Raw genomic sequence first — 24,370 nt, forward strand, 5'->3', positions numbered from 1 at the left:
GAAACCCGTACTAAGCAGCCACAGGAAACTAGAGAGGGTTTCAAATTTACGAAAGCACGCGATGCGAAGTTGGAAGCTGACATACCGGATCGAGTTCTTGAGAAATATGATTTTTCTGGTCGCCGTCAGTCGTGGGTGGTCTATGATCCTCTAGTTCTTCGAAGTTCACGCTGGCGTAACTGAAGTCAGTGATTTTGGTCAGCCTTGGATTCGAGGACGACAGCCATAGTGAGTTCAGCTAAGCGGTGACTCTCGCTCTAGAGGCCGATACCACTCTCGGGGCTCAAAAGTCCAGAGATCGTCCATGGATTTTCGTCTTGGTGTGCTTGTGCATTTCATGGCGCGGGAAAGCGTATGGCGCTATCAGATGCAGAACGCTACTGAAAGGAAGGAGGATGCGTTGGTACCATGCATTGAATACCAGGATCAGGGACATTGCTTTTGGCCGACAGAGCTTACGACTCGCTAGTGCGGATCATCCCAGTTGAATCATCCCCCCCCCCCCTATCTGATGCAAGGCCACTGGCTGAGGGCTTTGTGTACTTTCGTGAGCTCCGGTCTGGGAGGTCATATTTCCCCTCTTTCGTTTTGATTCCAGAAAACGCGTTCTGGTAGTGCTTGGAAGGCAAGCTGTCCGAACTTAGGGCCATACGTGGTTCAGCACCACCACAAGCGTGGGTATTGTTTCCATATGTGCTGGCTCTGGTGACTTTGCGTCTGCTGGCCTTTAGTGTTGCAATAAATCCTTTTTGAAGTATAAGCTAGTCTTCAGGGGACTAATCGAGCCATGCCATCGCTGAGCTTTAGTGATATCGGGGCACAAAAGAGGCTAACAAGTAATATCAATATTCAGAAAAGCGGTTTTTCCAGGTTCACAAATCGCAAGTGCCCAAACTTAGTATTTCTAGCTTGGAGAAGCCAGTCACAAGAAGCTTCAACAATTTCTGCTCCGATTGTGATGGTCCCGGTGATTCTGCAGGCGTTCATTCATCATGGACGACTCCTGCAGCTGATGGAGAGTGATGTGACACGATGAAATACAGAAGGGCGAATATTCTTGGAGGCTTTTCGTCCTCCTAGGCGAGTTGTGAGGGCTCAACCGAGGATTCTTAAATAGGTTATGTGCCCAGTGAGCATGAAATCTTCGTAGGAAGCGTGGACTCCGCCTTGCTATACCGCTGGTGTAGTGATGAGTTGTGGCCAGCCGGGCCTTCTGGAAATGGGCTCAAGATCCTCCAAACAATATCTGGAATCTGGATCGTCTTTCAAGACCCAGCAGATCGCTGGAATCGAATACAAGATTTGATAGGATTAATACTGTCGCCTCACACAGCAATTCTAGCAGCATCTGGTCTTCTCACTATCGCATGTCACTTGAGTTTACCGGCCTCGCGATGCAGCCTTTCCAATTCTCCATCAAAACGCCAACAGAGGGACGTTTAAGAAGATAGAGCATAACAAAGAGTCCACGGAATCGAGAAATCAGAGGCACAAACAAAGACTCATAGGGAGAGATTCACTGGTGGTCACGCACCCAACTACTGACCTGTCGCGGGAGAGGTCTTTCTTCGAAGCGATCATAACTCTGTATCTTATATCGGCGTCACGGCTGTTTCCCAAACCATGCTGGTAATGGTATAGCTGCCGCGACGACTTATTCAAGCGCCATGCGTGGAGCAGCATTCTTGCTCGGAGGTAATTCGAGATCAAGCCTAGCACCCTCGGGTACGCAATGATAAGATCATTTCGTAGAATCGCCCATGGGTCTACGGGCTGGAAGTGAAGGGCTGCCGTGCTCTATACATGGTCTCTTGCATTGTAGTTCAAGGCTAAGACAATTGCTAATCGAACGATGTCTTCGATGTAGGGAGTCAGCCGCCCTATGAATGCATTTCATCGCGATTGATACATAAAGGTGCGGATGTCTGGTTGATGGATATGACCTTCGTTGTTCTTAATTTAGGGTACATTGCAATTACATGGGACTAGAGCAGTAGCCGAAGATATACCTAGAATATTGGAGGAAAGCATCTGGAGTTTGCATCCTGTTTCCTTTTTTCTTTTTCTTTTCTTTTTTTGTGAACATTTTTTTGGTCGAGCTTGATACAGCTGGCTTGTCAAAGTCACAGTGAAATATCAAGAGCACCAGAAGCCTGACTACCGAGGAGATCTTCCAGGTATGATCAAACAATCATGCGATTTGGCATTGGCTTACTGAAGCTAAATCTAGGAGCATGCGTTTTTGAAGATCAAGACTGGTATCTGGTGCTCGTGCCCTGCAAAGGTTTTATGTACCATTTCTCAAAGTCCATGAACTCTGTGATGTTTCTCATCGGTGGGCAGTAGCCATCCACCAGCAGGTTTTGTACTACATGCATATAGACAGGTTTACATTCTCAGTTTCCCCATAAACACTCTGATATACAATTCTCAAACCCCCGATGCCAAGCCATGCGAGACCACATCAGAATATGCACCTAGAAGAAAATCTCCCAAGCTATCTGAGACGTAGTACGAAGTATCTCGACGTCCACTGCATCTCCCTTGACGAAGGGCAGGCCACTTATGTATTGCTCCACTTCCGCTTGAACGTTGGCTTTGATGCGGAGGACCTTTTGATAGTTTGTTCGTTCTGGAGCACATTCAGCGTGTTTCTCGGGGCTGACCTTTCCTTGCTCAGGAGCCACCACATCGAAGATCTATTCCGCAATGCCGCTTGTTTTCATAGTTAAGAATCATCAAACTCGGTAACGCATCGCCAGCACAAATGGTTGGATCTCCCTACCTTTCCACAAAAAACACGCTGCAGTGCGTCTTGGAGCTCATACGCCGAGGCATAATATACTCCCTTCTTCGCCGTCACAACAACATACCAGGTGACGCTTGGGTCGGTGTCGAAAGGCGACACGCGTTACACCGGCCGAGCACCCCGAAATCTGCCACCCCTGTTGAACGACCTGAAGACAGACACAATGTTCCCAATTGGAACCACTCGACCAACCGAAAATCCATTCTTGATGGACGGCACCTGGTCCCTGAACATTTGGGCCTCTTCAGGGGAACGGATTCCCTTCAAGTGGACTACCGCCCCGTTGATATGGTTTGCCGTTGCTGGTTGCGAGTGGGAAAAACCCAATTGTTTCCTCTGTCCGAGTAGAGGCCCAATAGAAGTTGGACTCGTCCTTCAGCAGCCATAGTGGTGTGTCGGCGGGCGTCTTGCCGTCCTTGAAAATATCATAAAAGAGGTAGTCCATCGTTTGATCCGTGGTGAGCTAGTCCCATAAACCAAGGACGAAGCGGAAGCGAGAGAGTAGCATTTACAGACTTCTCGTTCTATGTCTAGTGACTATGTGTCGTATGATTACATAGATGCCTAGTCAAGTAGTAGATCGTCGGGGAATTGCCGAGGCTGGTCGTGGCCTCCCCGTATACTACTCGCAATCGTCCCGCGTTACGCATAACAATGGAAGAAGATCATCGCCAAAGTTCAGTAAGCCTACCCATTTTAGATGCCGTGTTCAGTCCCGGGAAGCAGGGCTGTACGCCGAAAGCAACAGCCGGAAGCTATACATAGCGTGGTTGTTCTGCGGGGTGACAAGTGAAGTGAGTATCTCTTCCAGTTCTCTCGCTTCCAGATTACTATAAGCTAGGAGAAACAAGTTCGTGTTCCCCACGGATATTCGGGGTCTAGTGGAATCCACGGAGCTTGTAAGTCTCCGCTTACACATCAATTCACCTTTCCGTCGACTGTTTGGATTTGATTGGGCCATGACTATCTCCCTGGAGATGAAGTAAGTGGATCTGGATGTATTTGCTGTTTTATACTAATTGTACATTGGTCCTTGACCAACCGCGGCATCACTTCTGGACCTTTCGATGACCCCGCCGCCATTCACCTCACTGCCACGCATGTGTAACTCGTACAATATGTGGCGCTTCGGGAGATCTGCCTACCGGTATCCGTGACTATACCGTATATCCTCTCTTCCGCCAGAGATCGCTCTCTGCTTGAAGGACATTCTTACTTGTATGAATCGCTTAAAATAGTCGGTGTATTAGGAGAAAGAGTGAGACATCCCGTAATGTGATCTAAAGGATATCGATACAGCGCAACTGGAACCGCAGAACAACGAACCTTCTGGCATGATACTCACCCCGCTGTTTGGATATCTTCTACGTCGCCAAGTCCCTGGTATGGTGGAGCATAGAAGACCTATAAGTACCACCCTAGGGTTTCTAGTCTAACTCACCCAAGCCATCAGAGTCCCTATTGCACGTGAACAACACTGTATCTCGATCTCTTTCCCACACAAAATGGCTTCTACCCGTTCGAAATATCAAACCACTACCTCCGATGTCGAGGGCTATACTCGCACCAAACATACCTATATCCCCATGCGGGATGGGGTGGAGTTGTGCGCTGACCTCTTCCTACCTTTCGCCGCCTCGAAGGAAGGGAAACAGGTCCCCGTGATCTGTAGCATGGGTCCTTATGGCAAGGACATCCATGCGTCCACATTTGGACTTCCCAAGACCCCGATCTACGCGGAAATGTACAAGCACATCAAGCCACTGGGCCCAGATGCTGCGTTTGAGCTGTGCGAGCCCACTACTTGGGTAGGTGAATAATTTAAACCCTCCAATCGCTTTCTAACTGTTGTGCGCAGTGTCGAGAATACGGCTATGCTCTGCTCCGGGTTGATGTCAGAGGCATTGGAGGTAGTCAAGGGAAACTCGATCCCTTTGGCCTTGAGCGCTCCGAGAAGATTCAGGCCGATGCGGAGGGACAAGGTGATCCAGCCAAGCAACATCTCTCGACTCTTAAGAAGGAAGATATCAGGACTGACTTGTCTTGCCAGATCTCTATGATGTCGTGGAATGGGCTGCCGTCCAACCCTGGTGTACAGGCAAAGTAGCTTTCTCCGGCATCAGCTACTTCGGCATGGTTGGCTACTGGGCTGCCATGCAGAGACCCCCGCATCTTGCCTGTGTCATGTCCTACGAGTCCGCGTGCAGTATGTATCAAGCGGCTCGACGAGGTGGAATCTACAGCAACAACTTCCAGTCCCACTGGTATCACAACATTGTGCTTCCCTACCAGGGTGGAAGGCAGGACGGCCTTCTCACCGAAGAACAGTTGACCGCCAACCGTGTGGACTATCCCAAGCTGCTCACCCAGACAGAATACCCCACCGAGGGTGCGTGGGCGGTGTTGGAGAAGGTCCGCAAGTTGTCGGATATCGAAGTACCATTCTACTCCGCGGGCAATTGGACTGATCCTGAGCTTCATCTACCCGGCAACATCCGCGCCTTCAACGGCATCTCATCCCAACATAAATGGCTGGAAATGCATACTGGAAACCATCTGGGCGCGTTCTATGAGCCAGAGCACATTGAGCTGCAGAAGAAATTTTTGGACCACTTCCTCTTCGACAAGAAGTCGAATGGCATGCTCGATGTTCCTCGCATCCGCTTGCTTCAGCACCATGGTACGGAGACTCTCTACCGCGAAAACGAGGTGTCTTTTCCGCCCGCAGACGCCGAGGATGTCAATTTCTACCTCACCCCAGAGAAGAAGTTGTCCTTGACCCTACCATCTGGAAGCAAGGAGCCCTTTGCCTATGCCGGATTCAAAGAGTCTCTCAAATTCTCCTTCGACTTCCCATTCGCGGAATCTTTTGAGCTTCTGGGATCCCCTTTCCTCGAGCTAGAAGTGTCTACACAAGCCAAGGATCTCGATCTCTTCGTTTATCTCCGGGCTGTAGACGCTGACGGCAACGTGATCGTACTTCATGGAAACCACGGCGAGCCGATGGACACCTTCGCCCGAGGATATTTCCGTCTCTCGCACCGCGATGAAGTCGCCAAAGACTTCCTGAAGGAAAGGGTCCTTGCCCAAGAGCCAACGGCACCCTCAGAGGTTACACAAGGGAAGGTCTACTCGGTCCTCGTTCCTCTGTACCCGGCAGCATTTTTGTTAGACCCGAACCAGAGGCTCGAGCTCGAGATCGGTTCCGTCAACACCCCTAGCACCATTCCTCCGATGCGTCACGAAGGTGGCGATAGGCTTCCGGAACGGTTTGAGGGCGAGAACGTCATCTTCTCTCACGGGAAGCTGGTTCTACCCCGGGTGCGGCGGTGAACCGGATGTTCTCCAGAGGAGCTCAAAGTTATATTTTGCCAGGAATTTGGCGGGATTGCGGTTCGGGAAACATCCATGTAGGATAGGGATCGGTTGTATATGAGTCCCGTATCAAGAACCAGAATGGGCTGCGAAAGTTTTAGGAAGTGGTGTGTGTATATAGGCCATCAGGTTCCTCACTCCAGACTAGTCTGCGCTGGTTATTCTTTTACAGACAACCTTATTTGTAACTTTCAAAACCGGCGCTTAGATCGAAAGACCCGAAACCACTTTGGGTCTGTGAGAATCAATGATCTATGACACTGAGTACCCGAGCTTTGATGTCTTCACATCCGCTTGTTGCCCGTCCGTACCACACAGCCCAGAGATCTCTGGCTAGCGATAGACAATGCGGAGTAAAGCTGGATATATTCAGCTCGGCTTGACACGTTGCAGTTTCAGCGAAACAGATAAAGACACAAAGAAGCGCTGTTTCTGAGCATCCGATTACAATCCCTTCTAGCTGATGATGGCAGACACCAATAGATACTTTAGTGAATAGTTACCTGTACTTGGCGCGCCCTGGGCCTCAACCCCTGGTCAAATCAAACGGTTTCTAGTGAGATCCCTAATGAGATTGATGTGATGTTCTCCACTCCTGAGAATACAGGAGTGAGTTCCTAAGTTCCAAGTTGATAATTCGGCTTTCTTCATCGAAGTCCCTGAGCATGTGACCTCACGTGATGTGGATCGTGGGAAAACAAATGGTTTGCTTGGTACAACAAGTTTACAACCAGTTTAAGATAGAAGGACTCAAGGTACCAACTGAAAAAGAGGGTTCTCCAGCCGAATCATTGACAGTCCAGAACGAACAACAACCCTGGCAACGACCCATGAAATAAAGCGGACGCACCCAATCTAGCTGGCGTTCCAGAATAACATTGAAGGCGAGCCACACCCTGTGCCCGTCTGTACTAGGCCTTCCTCTACAGCTAAACATATCCACTTCTCCCCTTCTACACCCCCACTTCTCTTCCCTCTATTGTTTACCGCGGTGCAACGTTTTCGCGTCGTCATTGAAACCTCCAGTAGACGATCGGGCTACTGAACAAGCAGGGAAGTGGGCTTGCAATCATTCAACTCGCCCGCCGACTCATTTGCCTCGCGTCGGACGACACGATCTACTTCGCGCTGGCTGCAAGCTGCAAGCTGCAAGAGACTCGAGAGTTCTGTTCTGTTGAGCCGGCCTGTGCCTGCGGAAACCATCAGGTCCACTGTATACAATGTGCAGATAAGAATCACAATGAGCCGTTATCTCACCCCTTCCAAAGTGGCACTTCTGTGCTTGATCTCCATCTACGTAGATGGCGTCGTCCCCAACTCTTCAGCAATCCATGTGCTTTCATTTTTGGTCTCATGTCTGAGTCCCCTGGACCGGGAGGCGCCCCCCTCCACGGTGAAGAAAGACACACGAGGCTCGGTGTCAATTACAGACCTTGAAGAATCCCTTCTCGGCCACGCGTCTTCCGTCCCCGGTCGCTCGATATGGGATCTGTTCCTGAAGAAGATCTGGTCCATCGACTCCTGCGATGCGCTGGAGGTATTCTTCGGTGAGATCTCCGACCTCTTAGTCAAAACCAGAGACGAGCAGATTCGAGATCGCGATGCCGGTTTGGCTCCCGATACGAGCTCGACCAAACTCTCTCGGTGCTCGCCCCTTGGGGCATTCGTCCGGAGATCCCAGTTGGAATTCACCCGACTACAATTCCACGACTCGGTCAAGCTCTGGAAGGGGTTTGTGAGATACCGGCTGCCAACTTACCGCTCATGGGCGCGCAAAAACCCAGCTGGATCGCAGGCTCCGGTCGACATCAATCTGCTAGAGCTTGGCTTAGATACGACAAGCCATCTTTCACAAGTGGCCTACGGCCAGATTGATGACGATTCGGAGGACGACAAGTACGTCAGCACGAAAGATGTGGAGCGGCTCCTGGAATTTCAGATCAATGAGTTACAAAGTATTAGGTCCACTTTTCTGCTCGTTCGGTTCTCGCTGCTGACGCGCTTCAGGCTTGGGTGGGAGAGTCCCGGATGAGATGAAAGCACAGCTGGAGCGCATCATAGCATCGGGCGTGACGGTGCCGAACTTAATACACTATCTAAGGTAAGTTTGCTATGTATCCCATGCCTATGAGCGCCGGCAATTGACGGGGTCGTAGATTTCTCGATGCCTGGAGGGCGGGCGACTATCCCTCGTCCTTCGACAATCTCCATCGCTACTTCGACTACACCATGCACAGTCGTGACAGAAGCTCCTATCAGTACGCATTGTTGAATCTTGCCATCTTGCAGGCTGACTATGGGTGCCATGGAGAGGCCGTGTCAGCCATGCAGGAAGCAGTCTCGATTGCGCGTGAATCGCATGACATGAATTGCCTCAACTTCTGCATGAGCTGGCTCTATCATTTCGGCAAAGCTTTCCCCGAGCAGATGAAAGATATACAGAACACCGGGATGCTGGGTAATGAGAAAGAGGGCCTTTCGTTCCTGAAGGCGAAGGCCAAAGAAACAGAGATGTGGAGTCTGCTAAGCACCACATTGTTGAGTGAAGCGAAACTCGAGCTGCAACATGTATGTTGTCTTTCTCGACCATCCAGGTGGTTTACTGACAATGCCTAGGGGGAGAGCCTTGCCGCGTCCATGGAGAACATAATCCGCGCTTCACACTTGAATGTCACGAAGAATCTGATGAACTCAGTGGGCCCACAGCTTCTACTTCAAGCATCGCTCTTTGAGAGAATAGGTACTGTTTCCCGACGAAAGACGCCTGAGCCGTACTGACAACCCAGCAGGCATCACCCATCTATCTTGGCTGAGTAGCGAAATCTTCCGTGAATGCTACGCGAGTAGAGCACCATTTGAAGATTATCTCAAGAGTACATTCCGCAGCTGCCAGCTTGTATGTCGAGCCCCCCCCGTCCACTCCTCATTACGGCAGCTTCGCTGATGATCACCACCCAAAGCTCGCACAACTGGGTCGCTACAAGGACATATCCACCTGCATGGACCAGGTCACGCCTGAAAAGCTTCGATCCCTCAAAGCGAACCAATACTGGACATTCTTCACCGGTGTGCTGCAGCTGAAGCGACATATCTACCGGTATGTCTGTTCTTTCGACAAGTCTTTCTTGTGGAAAGAACCCACCAAACAGGCCACTAACATCCTTGCAGCGACAATAAGGTAGCCGCCGAGCATCTTCTCTCCCAACTGCAAGCGATACAACTCCCAGACACCGACATCTCCCTCCTTCTGTCCTTCCTGACGATCGACTTCCGCATCCGCCAGGGCCACTACGCGCGCGCGCTCGAGCTCGTCGAATCGACCGCCCAATCGATCCACCAAGACAACTTCGACATCTTCAGCCAGGTCAAGCTCCTCTGCCTCAAGGCACGCATTCTCGAGAAGTCGGGCCACCCGCAGCGCGGCTTCTCCCTCGCCATGCGCGCCGCCAGCATCGCCCACCGGTCGCGCCTCCTGCCCAGCCTGTGGGAGTCCATCTGCGTGTTGGGCGGGGTGCTCCTCAGCCTGCGCGAGTTCGACGCCGTCGCCGCCATGCTGGAGAGCATCATGCCGCAGATCCTGGAGGCGGACGACTGCGACCTCGCCGCCCAGGCGTATTCGCTGCTCGTGGACGCCAACATGGGCGTGGCCGGGTCTCTTTGGAGTCAGAGTCAGGGGAAACAGGGGCAAGGGCAGGCCCAGTCACCCCTCAAGAAGGAATATTTGAACCGCGCGCTCGGATACCTGGATTGTGCCTATGAGCAGTACGAGGAGCTCGAGGACATCAGGGGGCAATGCGAGATGATGGCGAAGAAGGCGACCGTCATGCATCTGACGGGGGATCCGGTGCTGGCCAACGACTACGCGGCCAAATACCTCGACCTCAAGAAGCAGCGGCGTCTTGAGTCGGCGGATGTGTAGGCTATGATGCTGTTGCTCTGTCGTGCATATGTTCCGAGTGTAGCAGACCAGAGTTTCCAGAGGAACTGATCTTGCTCTCTCCAATGTCCACTCAGAAACGAGTCTCCACTATATTTCAGACGGTAGATCTTACAATAGTACCATACGAAAATCGGATAAGCACTTATGCCAGGCGAGATCAAATCGCGCGCGATGGGGACTTGATTTTCCACCCGAACTGACAAAAGCGCAGTATACAAAGGAAAACAAGAAATTGCAGCAGCATTGTGTGTGTGGCTCGCTCTCTGTCTCTCTGTCTCTCTCTCTCTCTCTGATTTCATCCCTTCCATATTCCCTCCCCTCTCCTAGATTTGCTTTACATTTTGCATGTTCCGCAATAAATGTACATTTGGTCCTTCAGTATCCGATCTTCCTCGTAAACATAGTTCGAAAAGGAAGCCGACAAGTCCGTCAGTTGACAACTGGACCATTTAGGTGGCCTTGTCCTTGTTGTGGTAGTTGACGCTGGAGTTCCAGCTGTAGATCATCAAAGTTAGCCATCCGACCTGCGATCAAGGAAAGACGCAATTCCGTCGTTCCCAGCGTGCTGTATGGTGGGGGGAAGCCCCTGGGCGCATGTGATTTTGGTCGGTGTTGAAGCAAGAAGAGTTGAAAACTTACAAGATGGTCTATTATGAATGAAATCAATTAGTCCAACGTCCCTAAGCTTTTGCATGGATTCGATTCTTAGGGGAAAGATCACGCACCTTGTCACCGTCACCCCAGGGGAAGTTCTTGACCCGGATGTTCTGGTAAGGGTACTCGGTGCGCTCCTCGAGAGGAGGCATGTGGTCCCAGTGCTCCCAGTGCTCCTCCCAGAGGTTGTAGGCGTTGAGACCGCCGAGGATCACGATAGGGACGACGGCGCTGGAGTTTTGTGTAAGTAGAAAGACCTGTCTTGGTTGGGCGGGATTGATCCAGGAGGGGCTCAATTGCTGCCATGGGGACGGCAGGCAGGAATCGAGGACAACGCAAACGTACTAGATGGAGAGCTTGCGCCAGAGGTCTGGTTAAACATTGCAGCCCCGCCGAGTTAGCATGATGGTTCAGATCGGGTAGAGCATTGGGATTGGGGAGTCAATTGGACCGGATTGGGGCCAACTCTTTTGGGGAGGGTTACGCACCACTGGTGGCAGCAGCGTGGTGCTTGACAGCCTCTCTCTCGCGGTTGAACTCGTTGTCGACAGCCCAGGAGGGGAGCTTGGACTCGGTGTGGTTGAGGCGGCGCTGGACGGCGGAGCGGACCGGCGCAGCACGCAGCTGCTGGGGCAGGCGAAGAAGGCTGCGCTGAGCGTACATGGTTGGGGTCTTGGTGGTGGTTGACAATGACAATCGGGAGAGTCAGTGGCAGTAGTAGTGTTGGTGTGGAACAACGTACGACGTCTTTGACGGTGGGAATCTCAGCTCAGCGGATGTCGGCCCTGCCGGCTTAACGAACCAAAAGCCGCTTAGCGTCCCCGTGATTCGCTGGCTTCGGCCACAGGCAGTGCGCCATTATGTCAGCACGATTTCCACCCGGAACGTTGACCGCCCCGTGATGTCACAGTCACGTGCCCGTCTCATGCTTTCTCGAAACTCCGGAGTTAACGTTGACTGGCTGCTACTTAATCCATGCGTCTGAATCGCCGGGGCGGCGAGACCATCGAGATACCTCAAGTTATTCCCACTTTTGCTTCCGGTGGGTAACTTATGCGTCGATTAGATTGGTAGAGACGGGATGGGGCTTCGTATTACAACCTGGAACGGTGAGTGCGGAACAACGCCCATAATGACATGGTGGACAACATAGACCGGGGCCAAATCATGTACTAATTCGTCTCCCGCAGTCAATGGCATCCGGTGGGTGAGCTATGCGTCGTAGCTGCAAATGGCTGGTCACTGACCCGACGCAGAAATCCATTCTCCTACGAACCATGGAGAGGCAAGCGTACCTTCGATGTATGTCCATCCCTTCGGTCTCCTCGCGCAGCAAATTCGAACTAACATGATTAGGCGATGTTTGACATCCTCGAGGCAGACATCGTAGTCTTCCAGGAAACGAAGATTCAACGGAAGGACCTTCGCGATGACATGGTCTTGGTCCCGGGATGGGATTGCTATTTCAGCTTGCCTAAGGTGAAGAAGGGTAAGTCTTGTGCGCATGAGTTTGGCTGTTGGCTCTGACTGACCGGCTTCAGGCTACTCTGGAGTGGTCGTTTACACTCGCAATGCGACCTGTGCCCCGATCCGTGCGGAGGAAGGGCTTACAGGTATCCTTTGTCCACCGAACTCCTCGGTCTCCTTTCGCGACCTTCCGGAGGACCAGCAGATTGGGGGCTATCCAACGTTGGAGCAACTCAGTAGCCTCGAGGTCGATCCTGCTACCCTGGACTCGGAAGGGCGTTGTGTCATTCTCGAATTCCCCGCCTTTGTGTTGCTGGGCATCTACTCGCCGGCAACCCGGGACGAAACCCGTGACTCCTTCCGTCACGACTTCATCGACCTGATGGATGCCCGAGTTCGCAATCTCGTCGCGATGGGGAAGCGGGTGTTTGTCACGGGTGATCTGAATATCTCGAGAAGAGAGATCGATGCAGCGCATGCGGCCGAGGCGATTAGAAAAGGAACCATGACCGAGGATGAATGGATTTCGATGCATGCTCGACGCGTTTTTAACCAGTGGTTTGTGGATGGCAAAGTCATTGGTGAGCGCGACCAAGGAAGAGAGAAGCCCGTGCTCCATGATATCTGCCGATTATTCCATCCTGAACGCAAAGGGATGTATACCTGTTGGGAGCAGAGAATCAATGCCCGCCCAGGCAATTATGGCGCCAGAATTGATTACGTCCTCTGCAGTTTGGAAATGCAGCATTGGTTCTGCGATTCCAACATTCAAGAAGGGCTTATGGTAGGTTCTGTCGATCAAGGATTCAACGCGAATCGTTGCTGACTACAGACGACGCAGGGTTCGGATCATTGTCCTGTCTACGCCGTTATAAAGGACAACATCATGTTCGAAGGAAAAGAGACGAATATTCGCGACATCATGAACCCTGCAGGTGTTTTCGAGAACGGCGAGCGTCAGCAAGAGTATACAACAAAGTTACTGTTGCCCACTTCCGGGCGTCTAATCCCAGAGTTTGACAAACGAAGAAGCATCAAGGATATGTTCATGCGCAAGCCTACTAAATCATCCCAAAGCACCCCCACTGGAACTCCCACAAATCCTCGGCCAACGGCAGTGCAAGAGACAGCCGCGCTGTCGTCTTCCAAGTCGAATTCAAACGAAGCGGTCAGTAATGCCAACGGCGAAAGTAGGGGCACAGTACGCAAGCGATCGGACAAACCTGAGTCCCCTATCAAGCGATCAAAAAGCATGATTGCTCCCGCACCTGCGCCGACGAGCTCGGGCCAGAAAACCTTGAAAGGGTTTTTCAAGCCCAAAAGTGTCCCCACGAATACTAGCGACGATTGTTCCACCAAGGACGCTGAGATTGCTATCTCTCAACCGTCGACTTCTTCATCCACAACGACTGGCCCAACGGCGTCCTCGCAACTTGAGGAACAGGAGGCCGTGGACACCGTGACCAAAACATCTGCAGAAGAAGCCGACGGCCGCATCTCAACCAATGTATTGCTCCCCGAGGAAGACGACGCTGTCTTTGACCCGATCGTCAGTAAAGAAGATTGGTCCAAGCTGTTCACGAAGAAACGAGCTCCCTTGTGCGAAGGTCATCAGGATCCATGCATCAGCTTGACGACGAAAAAGCCTGGACCGAATTGTGGACGAGCGTTTTGGATATGTTCGAGGCCTCTAGGGCCGAGCGGCAACAAGGAGAAGGGCACGCAATGGCGATGTCCGACGTTCATCTGGGCAAGCGATTGGAATTCGTCAACGTAGCTGTGAACAACTGCTCATCTCATCTCAGCCCAAAATTGTCTTTTGCTTGGAACGATTGAAGGAAATGATACCCCCCTTTTGAGTTTGATTCTCGAGTGCGACATCAGAAGATGATACCTGGATTTGCGTCCTCTTAGTCTGTTATGGGGATTTGTTCACTAGAGAACTGGTGACAACCTATTTTGACGACATAATTAGCACATCTTATCAGTAACGACTGTTAGCAATACTTGTAACCTACCAACCAGCCTTTCGGCTTCACCATCATAGCGACCAAATCCAGCCATCACCCCGCCATCATCTTTCGTCTATTAGGTAGCAGCCTGAAGTTGGAATCCACATCCACAGCGGAGACGCTTTGGCAGGCGAATGTTGATGAAACAAATGACCCCGGACCCGCATGGTGTATCCACTTGCGCGCATGAAAGGTGGAGGGCTGGTGTTATTGTATAAAAGGAATCACTCTGCGGTTTCAAGCCGCGTGGGGCTGTTTTCAGCAGTGCTATTCGGTGCTGGATCCAGCGCTTCCAGAATATAGCTTTTTGTGGACGTGTTACTCTGAGAACAAGAGGTGGTGCGAGTTGCCTACAATAAAAGTGATTCTCAGAATACAGCTATTTGCAACCATGGCGAGAGAATCTCCTATTTGCAACTGTAAGGAGCGAATACAAGCAAGCAAAGTCTACGTGAACAATACACATGTGCAGGAAGTTCTGTTTGTTAGTCCAAACCACCATATGTTAGATTTCTAAGATGATCCTATGCAGCTTGTTTGTACTTTCCATAGACTTCGATGCACTTTATGCTCTCTCAGTCGGACGGGATGTATGATAACAGATAAACATGAGATACATTCTTTGCGCAAACCTGTCCATCAACCATATCATGATAAACTTTCAGAAAGATCCAGAAGATCGGGGTTGGTGGAAGGTACAGTCTTGTTTGATCTGAGAAGAATGAAAAATACAGGATTTGAAAATAGCAAGGGAAATGGTAGAGATAACAAAAGGGTGCAGTCAGTCGGAAGACTTGTCCTCGGTCCGTCCCTCCCTCTCGTTTGTCTCCCCCTCTGTTTCTCGTCCCCGATATCTTGTAGAATGCAGCGAGTGCACCAAGCATCATCAGGGAGCTTGAGCAGTCTGGACCAGTGTGGAGGCCAGCTCCAGACCGTTCCCAGCCGCTCTCTCCTCCGACGTCGCGAGAGCATCATCACCACTTCGATCGACGCCTCGCTTCAGTAGATGTCCGCCAGGAAGTCCGACAGCTCGAAAGGCTCGCCAGCAAGTCTCTCGTTCATGCCGAAGTTCGCCGAGGCAAAGATCATGGCGCGCTGGTTTTCGCTCTCAACCTCCGCGATGAGATTGTCGAGCTCAGCGGCGCTGAAGCGGTAGGGGCCGTCCATCATGGCGGACTCGTCGGAACCCACGACACTTTCGAGATCCGCGAGATGGTGGTTCGGGGTCTCGGGATCAGCGCTGGTTGTGGAAAGGGTGGTGTCAGGGATAGAGCTGCCGACTTCAGATTCGGTGCTTGTCGCAGCCGGGGTGCGAGACCGCTTGGTGGGCTTGGATTCGGGACGAGACGAGCCACGGCGTTTCTTCTCAGTTTGTTTGCGTCGAGTGTACTGATAGTCGGGGTGACCTTCAGCATGCTTGTGTCTGGAATCCTCTGTTAGCTCTTTGGGCTCAGTCTGGAGGTGCCTGAAACCAGCTATTTGCTATTCTTTAGTCCCACTTCCAGAGGTGCCAGATCGAGCTGCTAGAACATGGTGGGGAACCGAGCTATCCGTATCAAATTTGTTTGTTGTTGGTACACACGAATCTCACCAGAGATCAGTGTAAAAAATCGCTCGAGTTAGACGTCACAATAGGATAGTCTTAATATTGTGACGCGTCAGTGAGTGATTGTGACGAAGCTTTTAGGAAGAGATAGGTCCTACAACAAAGGCTCATAAGATTATATGGTAGTAGCCACCGGGTGAGGGCTATCTGACTCTAGTGAATAATTCTGTTAAGCTAAGCCTATCAGTATTGTACCCGCCTTGTATCTAGGTGAAGAATGGAAGACATCCTTTGTTCGTTCCAGTTTCCACTGCCTACAAGCGAGTGGCATCATAAACAATATTAACACTGTTCCTATTGTCCTCATAAATATATATACGTCCATCTTTTCGCTCATCTCTTCGTCTCCTTTCCTTCTTTCTTTCTCTTTACACCAACCATCTCCTTTCTTCTCCACTCATCCTTCCTCAACCATCTCTCATCCTCGTGCTTGACCAAACAAATCTGGTATCCAACTAAGCATCATCCTCTCTCCTTTGACTAGTTACATGGTCACAAGCCTACCTCACATCCGAGCCTCAACTTTCTGAAAAAAGTATGGACAACCCCAATACTCCTCTTCAGCGCGCATTCAACACATTCTTGACCACCATGCCCCCTCAGCAGCTCTCAGAGTTGCTTCATCATCTTCAGGACACCATGCCCCAGAACATCAACGTCCCTTCCCATGAGACTGAGACTCCTGGAGAGTCCTCTCAGTCTGCTCTCGACAATGCCAATGCATCTGTCGACCATGGAGAACGTGGCACTCAGGTCCCAGCTTCACGTGCAAAGCGGGCTCAGGACTCAAAACGAAGACCACTGAACAGCTTCATTGCATTCAGAAGTAAGAATCTTCCACCTATGTCGACTATGAAAGCGCGGCTAACGCATACTAGGCTTCTACTCGGTCATGTTTCCGGAGATCACTCAGAAAGCGAAGTCGGGCATCCTTCGTTTCCTGTGGCAGAACGATCCTTTCAAAGCGAAGTGGACCATCATCGCCAAAGCCTACTCCATCATCCGTGACACTCATGAGAATGAAAACAGTGTCTCGTTGGAAACCTTTCTAAATCTCAACTCGGGGATGATTGGCATTGTTCAGCCGGATCGCTATCTCGATGTGATGGGATGGCAGCTCGCTGTCGATGAACAACAACAGTACACCATGACCAAGGTCAAACTTTCCACTACCACCGAAGATCAACTTTCCACCAATTATTCGGTCGATGATATCATCAAACACTGTTACGACACCGGCTATGTCACTGGCGGCAATCGAAACAACGGCGCAGACCATGGCCGTAACCCAGCTGTTATGGCTTTTGCTGCCCAGCCGAATTTGGTTGTCCACGATAACAACAGCATTCAGATCAACGACAGCCACACCATCATCACTGGGGATCGTGATGGAAGCACTTCCATTAAGTCTGCTTCTCCAGACAACGCCACCGAAATTTCATCCTCTGATTCCAGCGACATTGCCACCACCATCGAAGACAGTCAGTCTGAGCACACCGAATCACTTCCTGTCCTCGACTTCATGCAGGATGAAATCAACTGCCACCAGTTCCAGCCGGATGAAGCTTTGCTGTCACTCTGGAACGAAGATGGATCAATGCGTCAGTATGGTGTGGCATTCCCTTCTTCGCTTCCCAACTTCGATCCACTAGTCTACGACGAAGCTTATGATGGATTCGATTTTGATCGGTTCATCATGCTCTGATGTACGACAATTTACATCCACCATGCACACAAACGGTACGAGGAACTTTAAATATGCAGAAGCACAATAGCAGCATCGGGTTTTGGGAATTCATTGTCATTACGACTGCAACTTTGAAGGCGAAGCATTGATGGCGAATGTTTACTGTCGAAGGACTTCCCGCAATCATCTTTCCTGTGTACACACTGCATGAGCAATCTCTTTTGTATTTCCTAAGACCTATGGAGGAGTTCAACAGGCCAAAACTCAATCTCATTTTGTTGCTTCGAAGAAATGTTGAAACGATTTGAGGGTCGAGCAAATGGGCCGGGGTGATGATGATGGACTTGTTTTTATTTTTCCCCCAATCTATCAGACTGTGATTTCTCTTTTTTGTTTTACCAGACTGCCATATCTTAGGAATCAAACTTGAAAGTCTCAAATCCTTTATCCATACTAGTAGTCCAGCCCTCACATCGCCAGTGAGACCATTAGATAGAACCTGATCTTAGTTGGCATAGCGTTTCTCCGATGAGTAGCGACTCGGGATTAATTTGACTGGTCCATGGCAAGGCCCATGTGAGCCAAGAAATTTGTATCGCTCAATCACTGCACTGGGTTCCAGTAGGGACAATGGCTGAAGGCCAAACCCAGACATCCATATTTTCTACCTGTGTCCATAAGTTGTGGCAGAACTTTTGCTTAAAGCCATGAACAGAATGACAAAGAGAATGAGACGCAACGGCCGCCACCTGATCGGAAGCGGAAGCGTCCCCTCCATCCCAGCCTATCCATGCCTCCTTCACGCCAACCAGATGCATCACTGCTGGATGATCACGGTACCTCAAGGAAAACAAAGAATCACCGGCTGTGATTGTAAGGATCATGCGGGGAGAAACAGAAATTCAGTTTTACCGGCTTTCGGGCGCAGCTACGTTCTAGAGTCTTTTGACTTATGGCACCGCTTGCAATCTGCGACCATACATGGAGCGGATGGCGATGGCAGTAATTATCGGACCCATGGCACAACACCGGAGGCTCGTGCGTGATGGTATGGAAGCTTTGAGGCCATGCGTTGCGGGTCGCAACAAACACTGAGCCTGAGACTTTTCCCAAGCCTGCCACTGCGAGAGGCACATCGGGTGGCTTGCAGGCCAGGCTAATCTTCAATAGTTCTTCCCTGGTCGCCAGCATCCCTGTCGAAGTTGTTTCGCAACGCCAAAGGACTTTCTCCACTTTCATGCAGGACCCGAAATCCCCTCGACAGGGGGACACAACTTGGCTCTTGCAGTGGTTGCATGGATCGAATTCAATCCGGGAGCCAATCGAGCGCGGCCAGCACGGAGACACACGAGTCATAGGCCAGGAGGGCGGCTGTCAAGTGAGGCTTGGCCGCAAAGACTCTACTACAAAGAAGGGACCCCATCTTTTTGTCAGCCGTGGCCTTTCCATCATATCCTAGCGTGGAAGCCGAGTCTCTGACTGGGGAACCAACTTTTGAGAGTTGGGGTCCTTCCTGTATATGGTTTTTGGTTTCGCATATCCGGGTTAGGGGCTGGCACCGAAGGGAGGAGGGATCTTTGACACCGGTGGATAGTCAGCCGGCTGCTTCGGTGCCAAATCAGAATCCATACGCACTCGCAAGGGGGACTCTCGGTGAGGCGTGTCCATCAGCAAGTCTTGGATCCCAGGCGAAGTAGACTTGACTAATGCAGTCTAGGCTGAATTCAATTCTGCAGGGACCTATGGGATCAAGAAGTATAGCCCGAGACAAGTATGTCTTATCATGCTGTGGGGGTCTAGACTTGCTGGATCCGTCACAAGGACGTACGCACAAGTTTCTCTTGATGAGTTATGGTTTGTTGCGAGAGCTAGTTTTGGCGCGCAGAGAGAGATTGAAAGCGCCGTCTGTTGTGTCTGTTGGTCTTCTGCGTGGGCTCTTGAACGCCTACTTGGGTTTTTGGCCGCGGAATCGCATTTCCGGGCCAGGGTTGGTGGGCCCTTTGTCTCCACCCCCAGAGTCGGTGACTCTACCGATACCTGGTTGCACACTACCTGGGGGAACTGTAGTGGGATCACAGCCTACGAAGCTACTATGATCGAGTCTCTGGGAGATCAGAGGCATGATTGCGTTGGTTGATCCAATGTTATGCGTGTCTCGCAAAATTGTGACTACAGCCAGCAATGGGAGCTCGGTTGCGGACGATCCAGTCAGAAGATAGCATGCCATCGCTGGGCGACCTCGTCTAAGTCAACTACATGCTATGGGGTACGTTGTTTCATGTTATGCTACCTACTGTTGAATTCAAACTAACACCGGAGCATATTACAGAGCGAGCAACGAGCTGTACAGAAACTATTCAGCACTGCCGTTAAACTTGTCAACCTTGGCAGAGCCAACATGTCTTCAACAGAGCCACTCAGTTCCTTTGAACGTATCATCCCATATCGACGGCCACGAGTCATAAGTGCGCGAAAACTGACTTTGTCGTCCGTTGTGACGATGTGTCTGTCGCCTGAGACATCTGCAGAAGTACCATGCCCAGCCAGCCGCGTACCGCTATCCTCCAGGCAATAATGAGGGGAACTGCTTGAGACGTCGACAACCGCTTTTTTATCATGATTCTGATTGCGCGTGGGTATACTTTGGGGGCAGGGAAGGCCTTACGCGGTAGCGATGAGCGGACGTTGGGGGTGATATTGTCGACCATTGGGCGATGGACCCGATCGTTGGGGAGCTGGGGTCGAAGGGTGGGCGGTTCTAGCATCTGACGGGCTTTGCTCTCTGAGATTGTGTCTCAGAAGGAAGCCAGCACTTTGACACTCGAGAAACCGTCGATGGAGATGGCGGCCGACAGTCGTTGTCGAGGAAGCAGGTACGTCTGCATCAGCAAGCTCGTCCATAGCACATACAGTAAGTCAGCATGTATGATAAAAGAGTATCGAGAACAGTAGAATAAAATTATCAATGAAAGCTCCATCTCTGTCTTTTTGTATATGTGCAGCCAACTTTCCCAGAGGGATACGGGTCTTGTTCGAGTCGTCGATTCTAGCAACAAACTGCGTCGTGTCGCTCAATGTACACGTCCTTCGTTGCAGCAATATGGTCATAACTTGGAGGATGAAACGGAGGACTTATCAAAACTGGATTGAAGACTCGCTCACGCCTGCGCAAGGCGTGGTGATTAGCTGGATCCTGAGGAGTCTCCTTGGTGAGATACAGCCATCAACAACACTATGCGAAAACATCTTCGATGCCGATGGCTTGCAATGTAGATGAAGCGTTTCAAGGCTAGCATTCTCACCACTATTTCAGAAGCATGTGGTTGAGGCTGCTGCAGTCAGGATTGGATCATCCAAGGCCACACAAGCAGCGATGCGAAATAGTCATCTAACCCTCCCCCCCGTACATCTGAAAAATTCTCTTGTTTTTGCATTGCGTCCACCGGATCAACGTTGATGAAATTGTTGCCTGGCTCATGTGACCTGCCCTGCAGTTGCTAATCGTGCCTCTACTCGCTCTCTAGGATCCTGAACAAACCAGACCAAACCAGACTTCTTTCTTCTATCTCCCCATACTCTGCAAACATCCTCGGTTGACGATTCTTCCACCTTTTCCATCCTTTCCATCCTCTGCATCCTTCCAGCATCTCCAGATGTCAACCATCCCCGACGACGCGAGCACCATCCCCCCCGAGATGGCCGCCGCCGCCGACGACCTGAAAGCGGGGCACTTCCAGACCCTGACGATCGAACCCCCCCACCGCATCATCATCACTGACACGCTGTACGGCACGCACCAGATCATCGAGCCCGTCCTCCTCGACCTCCTGCAGAGCCCGGACCTGCAACGCCTGATCGGTATCTGCCAGCACGGCGTCACCGGCCACCTGGGCCTCCTGCCGGGAGCCGTCAAGATCACGCGCTTCGAGCACTCGGTGGGCGCGTGCCTGCTCGTGCGGACGCAGGGCGCCACGCTCGAGGAGCAAGTGGCCGCGCTGCTGCACGACATCAGCCACACGGTGCTCAGCCACGTCGTGGACTGGGCGCTGTCCGACGACCCGCACGAGGCGAGCTTTCACGAGGTGCACAAGGCGCGCTACCTGCAGACGACGGGCATCCCGGCCATCCTGGCGCGGCATGGCATCCCCCTGACCGTGCTGCACGAGGAGCAGTACCCGCTCGTCGAGCTGCCGGCGCCCCATCTCTGCGCGGACCGCCTCGACTACGCCCTCCGTGACGGCCTCGCCTTCGGTATGCTGACCCTCGACCGCGTGCGCGCGCTGCTGCGCTGTCTGCGCGCGTTTCCCTACCCGACCGCCCGCCACCGCATCCTCGTGCTCGAGGACCGCCGCGTCGCCCTCGCCTTCGCCCGCGTCTACCTGCAGATCGACCAGGAGGTCTGGTCCCACCCCGCCCATGCCGACATGTACAAGCGCACCGGCCGGCTGATCGGGGATCTGGTGCGCCAGGGCAAAATGGCCGAGGAGGTGCTCTGGACGCTCTCGGATGAGGAGTTCTGGGCGCTGTTGCTGCAGCTGGCGGATGCCGAGGGGGCGGCGATGTTGAAGTCGTTCGAGCGCGATGGGCTGGTGGAGGAGCATGGCCTGCCACTGCCCAAGAATGCTAAGATCAGGACCGTCGATCCGGACGTCTGGGAGAATGAGTACGTCCCCGCGCCGCTGTCGCAGTTGAATCCCGAGTGGGCGGCGGAGCGTCAGGCCTACATTGCGCGTCGCGAGGCGACACGGGCGTTGGACTAATTGGGAGGGGGTAGGAACTTGGAAAGACTAGACTGGATGCTTCAGGATGAAGTACGCGTGCATGTGGCAATCTCTGGATGAAATGGTTGTTTCCCCTTGTATCTATCTGCATCTTGCGTGGGCATACACATTGGCGCTATATCAGAGCTGGTTGGCAGAGACGAGGCCCTTGGTGGAATGAGATGACCGCAATAATCAGCTGCATACGAAGTTAATGCGCACTCATCGAACGAGAATTGAATTGTAGACCTGCAACCCAGCATCAAACTAACATCTGCAGGCACAGACACCGTCTCACCCCTAGCCATACCGCGCATCCTTGGGCTCGTCATCGAACCAAACCGGCGGAACCCCATAATTGACGACCGTACTCTTGAGCTTGGTATAGCTCTCGTAGGCAGCCAGGCCATTCTCCTTGCCAATCCCACTCTCCTTGAACCCACCCCAGGGCGACGAAGGGTCGTTCAGGTGATGACCATTGATCCACACAATCCCAGCCTCAATCTGGTCCGCCACGCGATGCGCCTGCTTGAAATCATTCGTCCAGACCGAGGCCCCCAACGCGAAAGACGTACTATTGGCGATGCGCACGATCTCCTCCTCAGACTCGCACTTGAGCAGCGCGATGACGGGGCCAAAGACCTCATTGCACGCCAGGTCCGAGTCCGCCTGCGTCTCGATCACCGTGGGCTCGAAATAGAACCCTTTCTGGCCGGCCACACGCCCACCACCGCAGAGAATCCTTCCCCCCTCCTGCACAGCCCTCTCCACAAATGCCGCACATCTCTCCACGGCCGCCCGCGAAATCACCGGCCCAATCTGCGTAGCCTCGTCCGTGGGATCGCCGACCCGCAACGCGCGCACCCTTCTCTCCAACACCTCTTTGAATTCCCCATAAATATCCCGATGCACCAACAGCCGACTCCCCGTGACACACGTCTGTCCACTGGCAATAAACCCCGCAAACAAGGCCGCCTGCACTGCCGTCTCGACCTCGAGACTGGCGAACAGACATACAGGCGCCTTTCCGCCCAGCTCGGCGGTAATGGGGATGAGATTCTGCGCTGCGACAGCCGCGACGGCGCGATACGTCGCCAGACCCCCGGTCAGATCAATCTTAGCGAGCCGGGGACTCTGACACAAAGACCTGCCGGTTTCCGCCCCGTACCCGCTGACGATCTGCAGCACCCCGTCCGGCAGCCCGGCCTGCTGGAAGAGCGGGCCCAGACGCAGCACGGACAAGGGCGCCAGCTCCGACGCTTTCAGGATGACCGCATTGCCCGCCGCCAGCGCCGCCCCGAGCTTCTTCGTCGCGATCAGCAGCGGGTGGTTGTACGGCGTGATCAGCGCCACCACGCCTAGCGGCTGCCGCGTCAGCGTGTTCACCACGCCCGGGCCCTTGAACGGCGGCACGCTGCCTTCGTGGACCCGCGCCAGGGAGCCGAAGTATTCGAGCCATTCGGGGACCCGCGCGAGTTGCGTGCGCATCTCGCGGATCGGGCGGCCGGTTTGGGCGGTTTCGAGGGCGATGAGCTCTGGCAGTTGCGCGCGGAGGAGGCGGGCGGCGCTGGTTAGGACGGTGAAGCGTGTGGTGGCGTCGGCGCGCGACCAGGGGCCCTTTTGGAAGGTTGTGAGGGAGTGCTCGATGATGCTGTGGATTGTGGTCTCGGGCGTGGCGTCGATGGTTGCGAGGGGGGTCGAGGTTGCAGGGTTGAGGACTGTGATGCGCTGCGGGGTCGCGGCGGCGTGGGCGCCGTTGATCCAGTTGGATACGTGGGGGAGGGGGTCGGTCATGGTGGGTGTGTAATCGTCGGTGGAGGAGGGTGTAGTGGTGGTGGTGGTGGTTGTTGTTGTTATATGGGTTTACTGAAGTATCTCCAGCACCGCATATACTCACTCTCCTGCATGTACCCCGCACATGATAAGCACGCCCCATCTTATCATCCCATATCTTCCCCACGCACTGAGTATCGGTGGCTCTAAGATATCTTATCTCTCTGCTTGGAATCTGTTGCATACGCATCTGAAATGCCCCTTTCCCAGGGTACTGTATCTCATAC

General features: G+C 52.5%; 9 protein-coding genes across 9 annotated transcripts; 5 read left to right on the forward strand and 4 right to left on the reverse strand.

Annotated features, from left to right (window-relative positions):
* Positions 1-2,477: 2,477 nt before the first annotated feature.
* BO82DRAFT_384233 (uncharacterized protein) lies at positions 2,478-3,254 on the reverse strand (the record flags this gene model as incomplete). Its single annotated transcript, XM_025638083.1, has 5 exons — positions 2,478-2,612; positions 2,667-2,699; positions 2,786-2,882; positions 2,916-3,035; positions 3,133-3,254. The coding sequence occupies 5 exons, from the start codon at positions 3,252-3,254 to the stop codon at positions 2,478-2,480; spliced, it is 507 nt and encodes a 168-aa protein (XP_025490982.1).
* A 1,016-nt stretch (positions 3,255-4,270) lies between these two features.
* Positions 4,271-6,404, forward strand: BO82DRAFT_312406 (CocE/NonD family hydrolase). The gene is made up of 3 exons (XM_025632437.1): positions 4,271-4,617; positions 4,668-4,791; positions 4,860-6,404. Exons 1-3 carry the CDS (start codon positions 4,315-4,317, stop codon positions 6,140-6,142), a joined length of 1,710 nt encoding a protein of 569 aa, XP_025490983.1. The 5' UTR covers positions 4,271-4,314; the 3' UTR covers positions 6,143-6,404.
* Positions 6,405-7,273: 869 nt separating this feature from the next.
* BO82DRAFT_104007 (putative anaphase-promoting complex subunit Apc5) lies at positions 7,274-10,506 on the forward strand. The gene is made up of 7 exons (XM_025629746.1): positions 7,274-8,139; positions 8,192-8,285; positions 8,341-8,752; positions 8,801-8,924; positions 8,974-9,080; positions 9,145-9,281; positions 9,353-10,506. The coding sequence occupies exons 1-7, from the start codon at positions 7,425-7,427 to the stop codon at positions 10,101-10,103; spliced, it is 2,340 nt and encodes a 779-aa protein (XP_025490984.1). The 5' UTR covers positions 7,274-7,424; the 3' UTR covers positions 10,104-10,506.
* BO82DRAFT_337661 (cytochrome c oxidase subunit VIa) lies at positions 10,184-11,441 on the reverse strand (the record flags this gene model as incomplete). The annotated part of the gene is made up of 5 exons (XM_025633403.1): positions 10,184-10,619; positions 10,764-10,771; positions 10,850-11,009; positions 11,124-11,148; positions 11,267-11,441. 5 exons carry the CDS (start codon positions 11,439-11,441, stop codon positions 10,574-10,576), a joined length of 414 nt encoding a protein of 137 aa, XP_025490985.1. The 3' UTR covers positions 10,184-10,573.
* Positions 11,442-11,816: 375 nt separating this feature from the next.
* BO82DRAFT_384237 (DNA-(apurinic or apyrimidinic site) lyase APN2) lies at positions 11,817-14,315 on the forward strand. The gene is made up of 6 exons (XM_025638084.1): positions 11,817-11,887; positions 11,969-11,983; positions 12,031-12,080; positions 12,135-12,267; positions 12,320-13,029; positions 13,087-14,315. The coding sequence occupies exons 1-6, from the start codon at positions 11,860-11,862 to the stop codon at positions 14,020-14,022; spliced, it is 1,872 nt and encodes a 623-aa protein (XP_025490986.1). The 5' UTR covers positions 11,817-11,859; the 3' UTR covers positions 14,023-14,315.
* A 740-nt stretch (positions 14,316-15,055) lies between these two features.
* BO82DRAFT_433154 (uncharacterized protein) lies at positions 15,056-16,200 on the reverse strand (the record flags this gene model as incomplete). Its single annotated transcript, XM_025640848.1, has 2 exons — positions 15,056-15,673; positions 16,183-16,200. 2 exons carry the CDS (start codon positions 16,198-16,200, stop codon positions 15,257-15,259), a joined length of 435 nt encoding a protein of 144 aa, XP_025490987.1. The 3' UTR covers positions 15,056-15,256.
* A 200-nt stretch (positions 16,201-16,400) lies between these two features.
* BO82DRAFT_312417 (uncharacterized protein) lies at positions 16,401-17,747 on the forward strand (the record flags this gene model as incomplete). The annotated part of the gene is made up of 2 exons (XM_025632438.1): positions 16,401-16,689; positions 16,742-17,747. 2 exons carry the CDS (start codon positions 16,401-16,403, stop codon positions 17,566-17,568), a joined length of 1,116 nt encoding a protein of 371 aa, XP_025490988.1. The 3' UTR covers positions 17,569-17,747.
* Positions 17,748-21,095: 3,348 nt separating this feature from the next.
* Positions 21,096-22,535, forward strand: BO82DRAFT_355274 (uncharacterized protein). The gene has a single exon (XM_025635402.1). The coding sequence runs from the start codon at positions 21,204-21,206 to the stop codon at positions 22,308-22,310; it is 1,107 nt and encodes a 368-aa protein (XP_025490989.1). The 5' UTR covers positions 21,096-21,203; the 3' UTR covers positions 22,311-22,535.
* On the reverse strand, positions 22,366-24,145 carry BO82DRAFT_355275 (putative aldehyde dehydrogenase family protein). The gene has a single exon (XM_025635403.1). It carries the CDS (start codon positions 24,102-24,104, stop codon positions 22,611-22,613), a length of 1,494 nt encoding a protein of 497 aa, XP_025490990.1. The 5' UTR covers positions 24,105-24,145; the 3' UTR covers positions 22,366-22,610.
* Positions 24,146-24,370: the final 225 nt, after the last annotated feature.

This window comes from Aspergillus uvarum (assembly GCF_003184745.1).
Source record: "Aspergillus uvarum CBS 121591 unplaced genomic scaffold BO82scaffold_34, whole genome shotgun sequence".
NCBI classification, from domain to species: domain Eukaryota; kingdom Fungi; phylum Ascomycota; class Eurotiomycetes; order Eurotiales; family Aspergillaceae; genus Aspergillus; species Aspergillus uvarum.

Excerpts from the sequence above, each read along its gene's own strand:
- BO82DRAFT_355274 (XM_025635402.1), top strand. The coding sequence starts at position 21,204 with ATGTCAACCATCCCCGACGACGCGAGCACCATCCCCCCCGAGATGGCC.
- BO82DRAFT_312406 (XM_025632437.1), top strand. The coding sequence starts at position 4,315 with ATGGCTTCTACCCGTTCGAAATATCAAACCACTACCTCCGATGTCGAG. Across the intron at positions 4,618-4,667 it reads TGTGCGAGCCCACTACTTGG|TGTCGAGAATACGGCTATGC; the intron begins GTAGGTGAATAA and ends TGTTGTGCGCAG. Across the intron at positions 4,792-4,859 it reads GGCCGATGCGGAGGGACAAG|ATCTCTATGATGTCGTGGAA; the intron begins GTGATCCAGCCA and ends TTGTCTTGCCAG.
- BO82DRAFT_384237 (XM_025638084.1), top strand. The coding sequence starts at position 11,860 with ATGGGGCTTCGTATTACAACCTGGAACG. Across the intron at positions 12,268-12,319 it reads CTTGCCTAAGGTGAAGAAGG|GCTACTCTGGAGTGGTCGTT; the intron begins GTAAGTCTTGTG and ends GACCGGCTTCAG. Across the intron at positions 13,030-13,086 it reads ACATTCAAGAAGGGCTTATG|GGTTCGGATCATTGTCCTGT; the intron begins GTAGGTTCTGTC and ends CAGACGACGCAG.
- BO82DRAFT_104007 (XM_025629746.1), top strand. The coding sequence starts at position 7,425 with ATGAGCCGTTATCTCACCCCTTCCAAAGTGGCACTTCTGTGCTTGATC. Across the intron at positions 8,753-8,800 it reads CGAAACTCGAGCTGCAACAT|GGGGAGAGCCTTGCCGCGTC; the intron begins GTATGTTGTCTT and ends GACAATGCCTAG. Across the intron at positions 8,925-8,973 it reads ATCGCTCTTTGAGAGAATAG|GCATCACCCATCTATCTTGG; the intron begins GTACTGTTTCCC and ends ACAACCCAGCAG.
- BO82DRAFT_355275 (XM_025635403.1), bottom strand. The coding sequence starts at position 24,104 with ATGACCGACCCCCTCCCCCACGTATCCAACTGGATCAACGGCGCCCAC.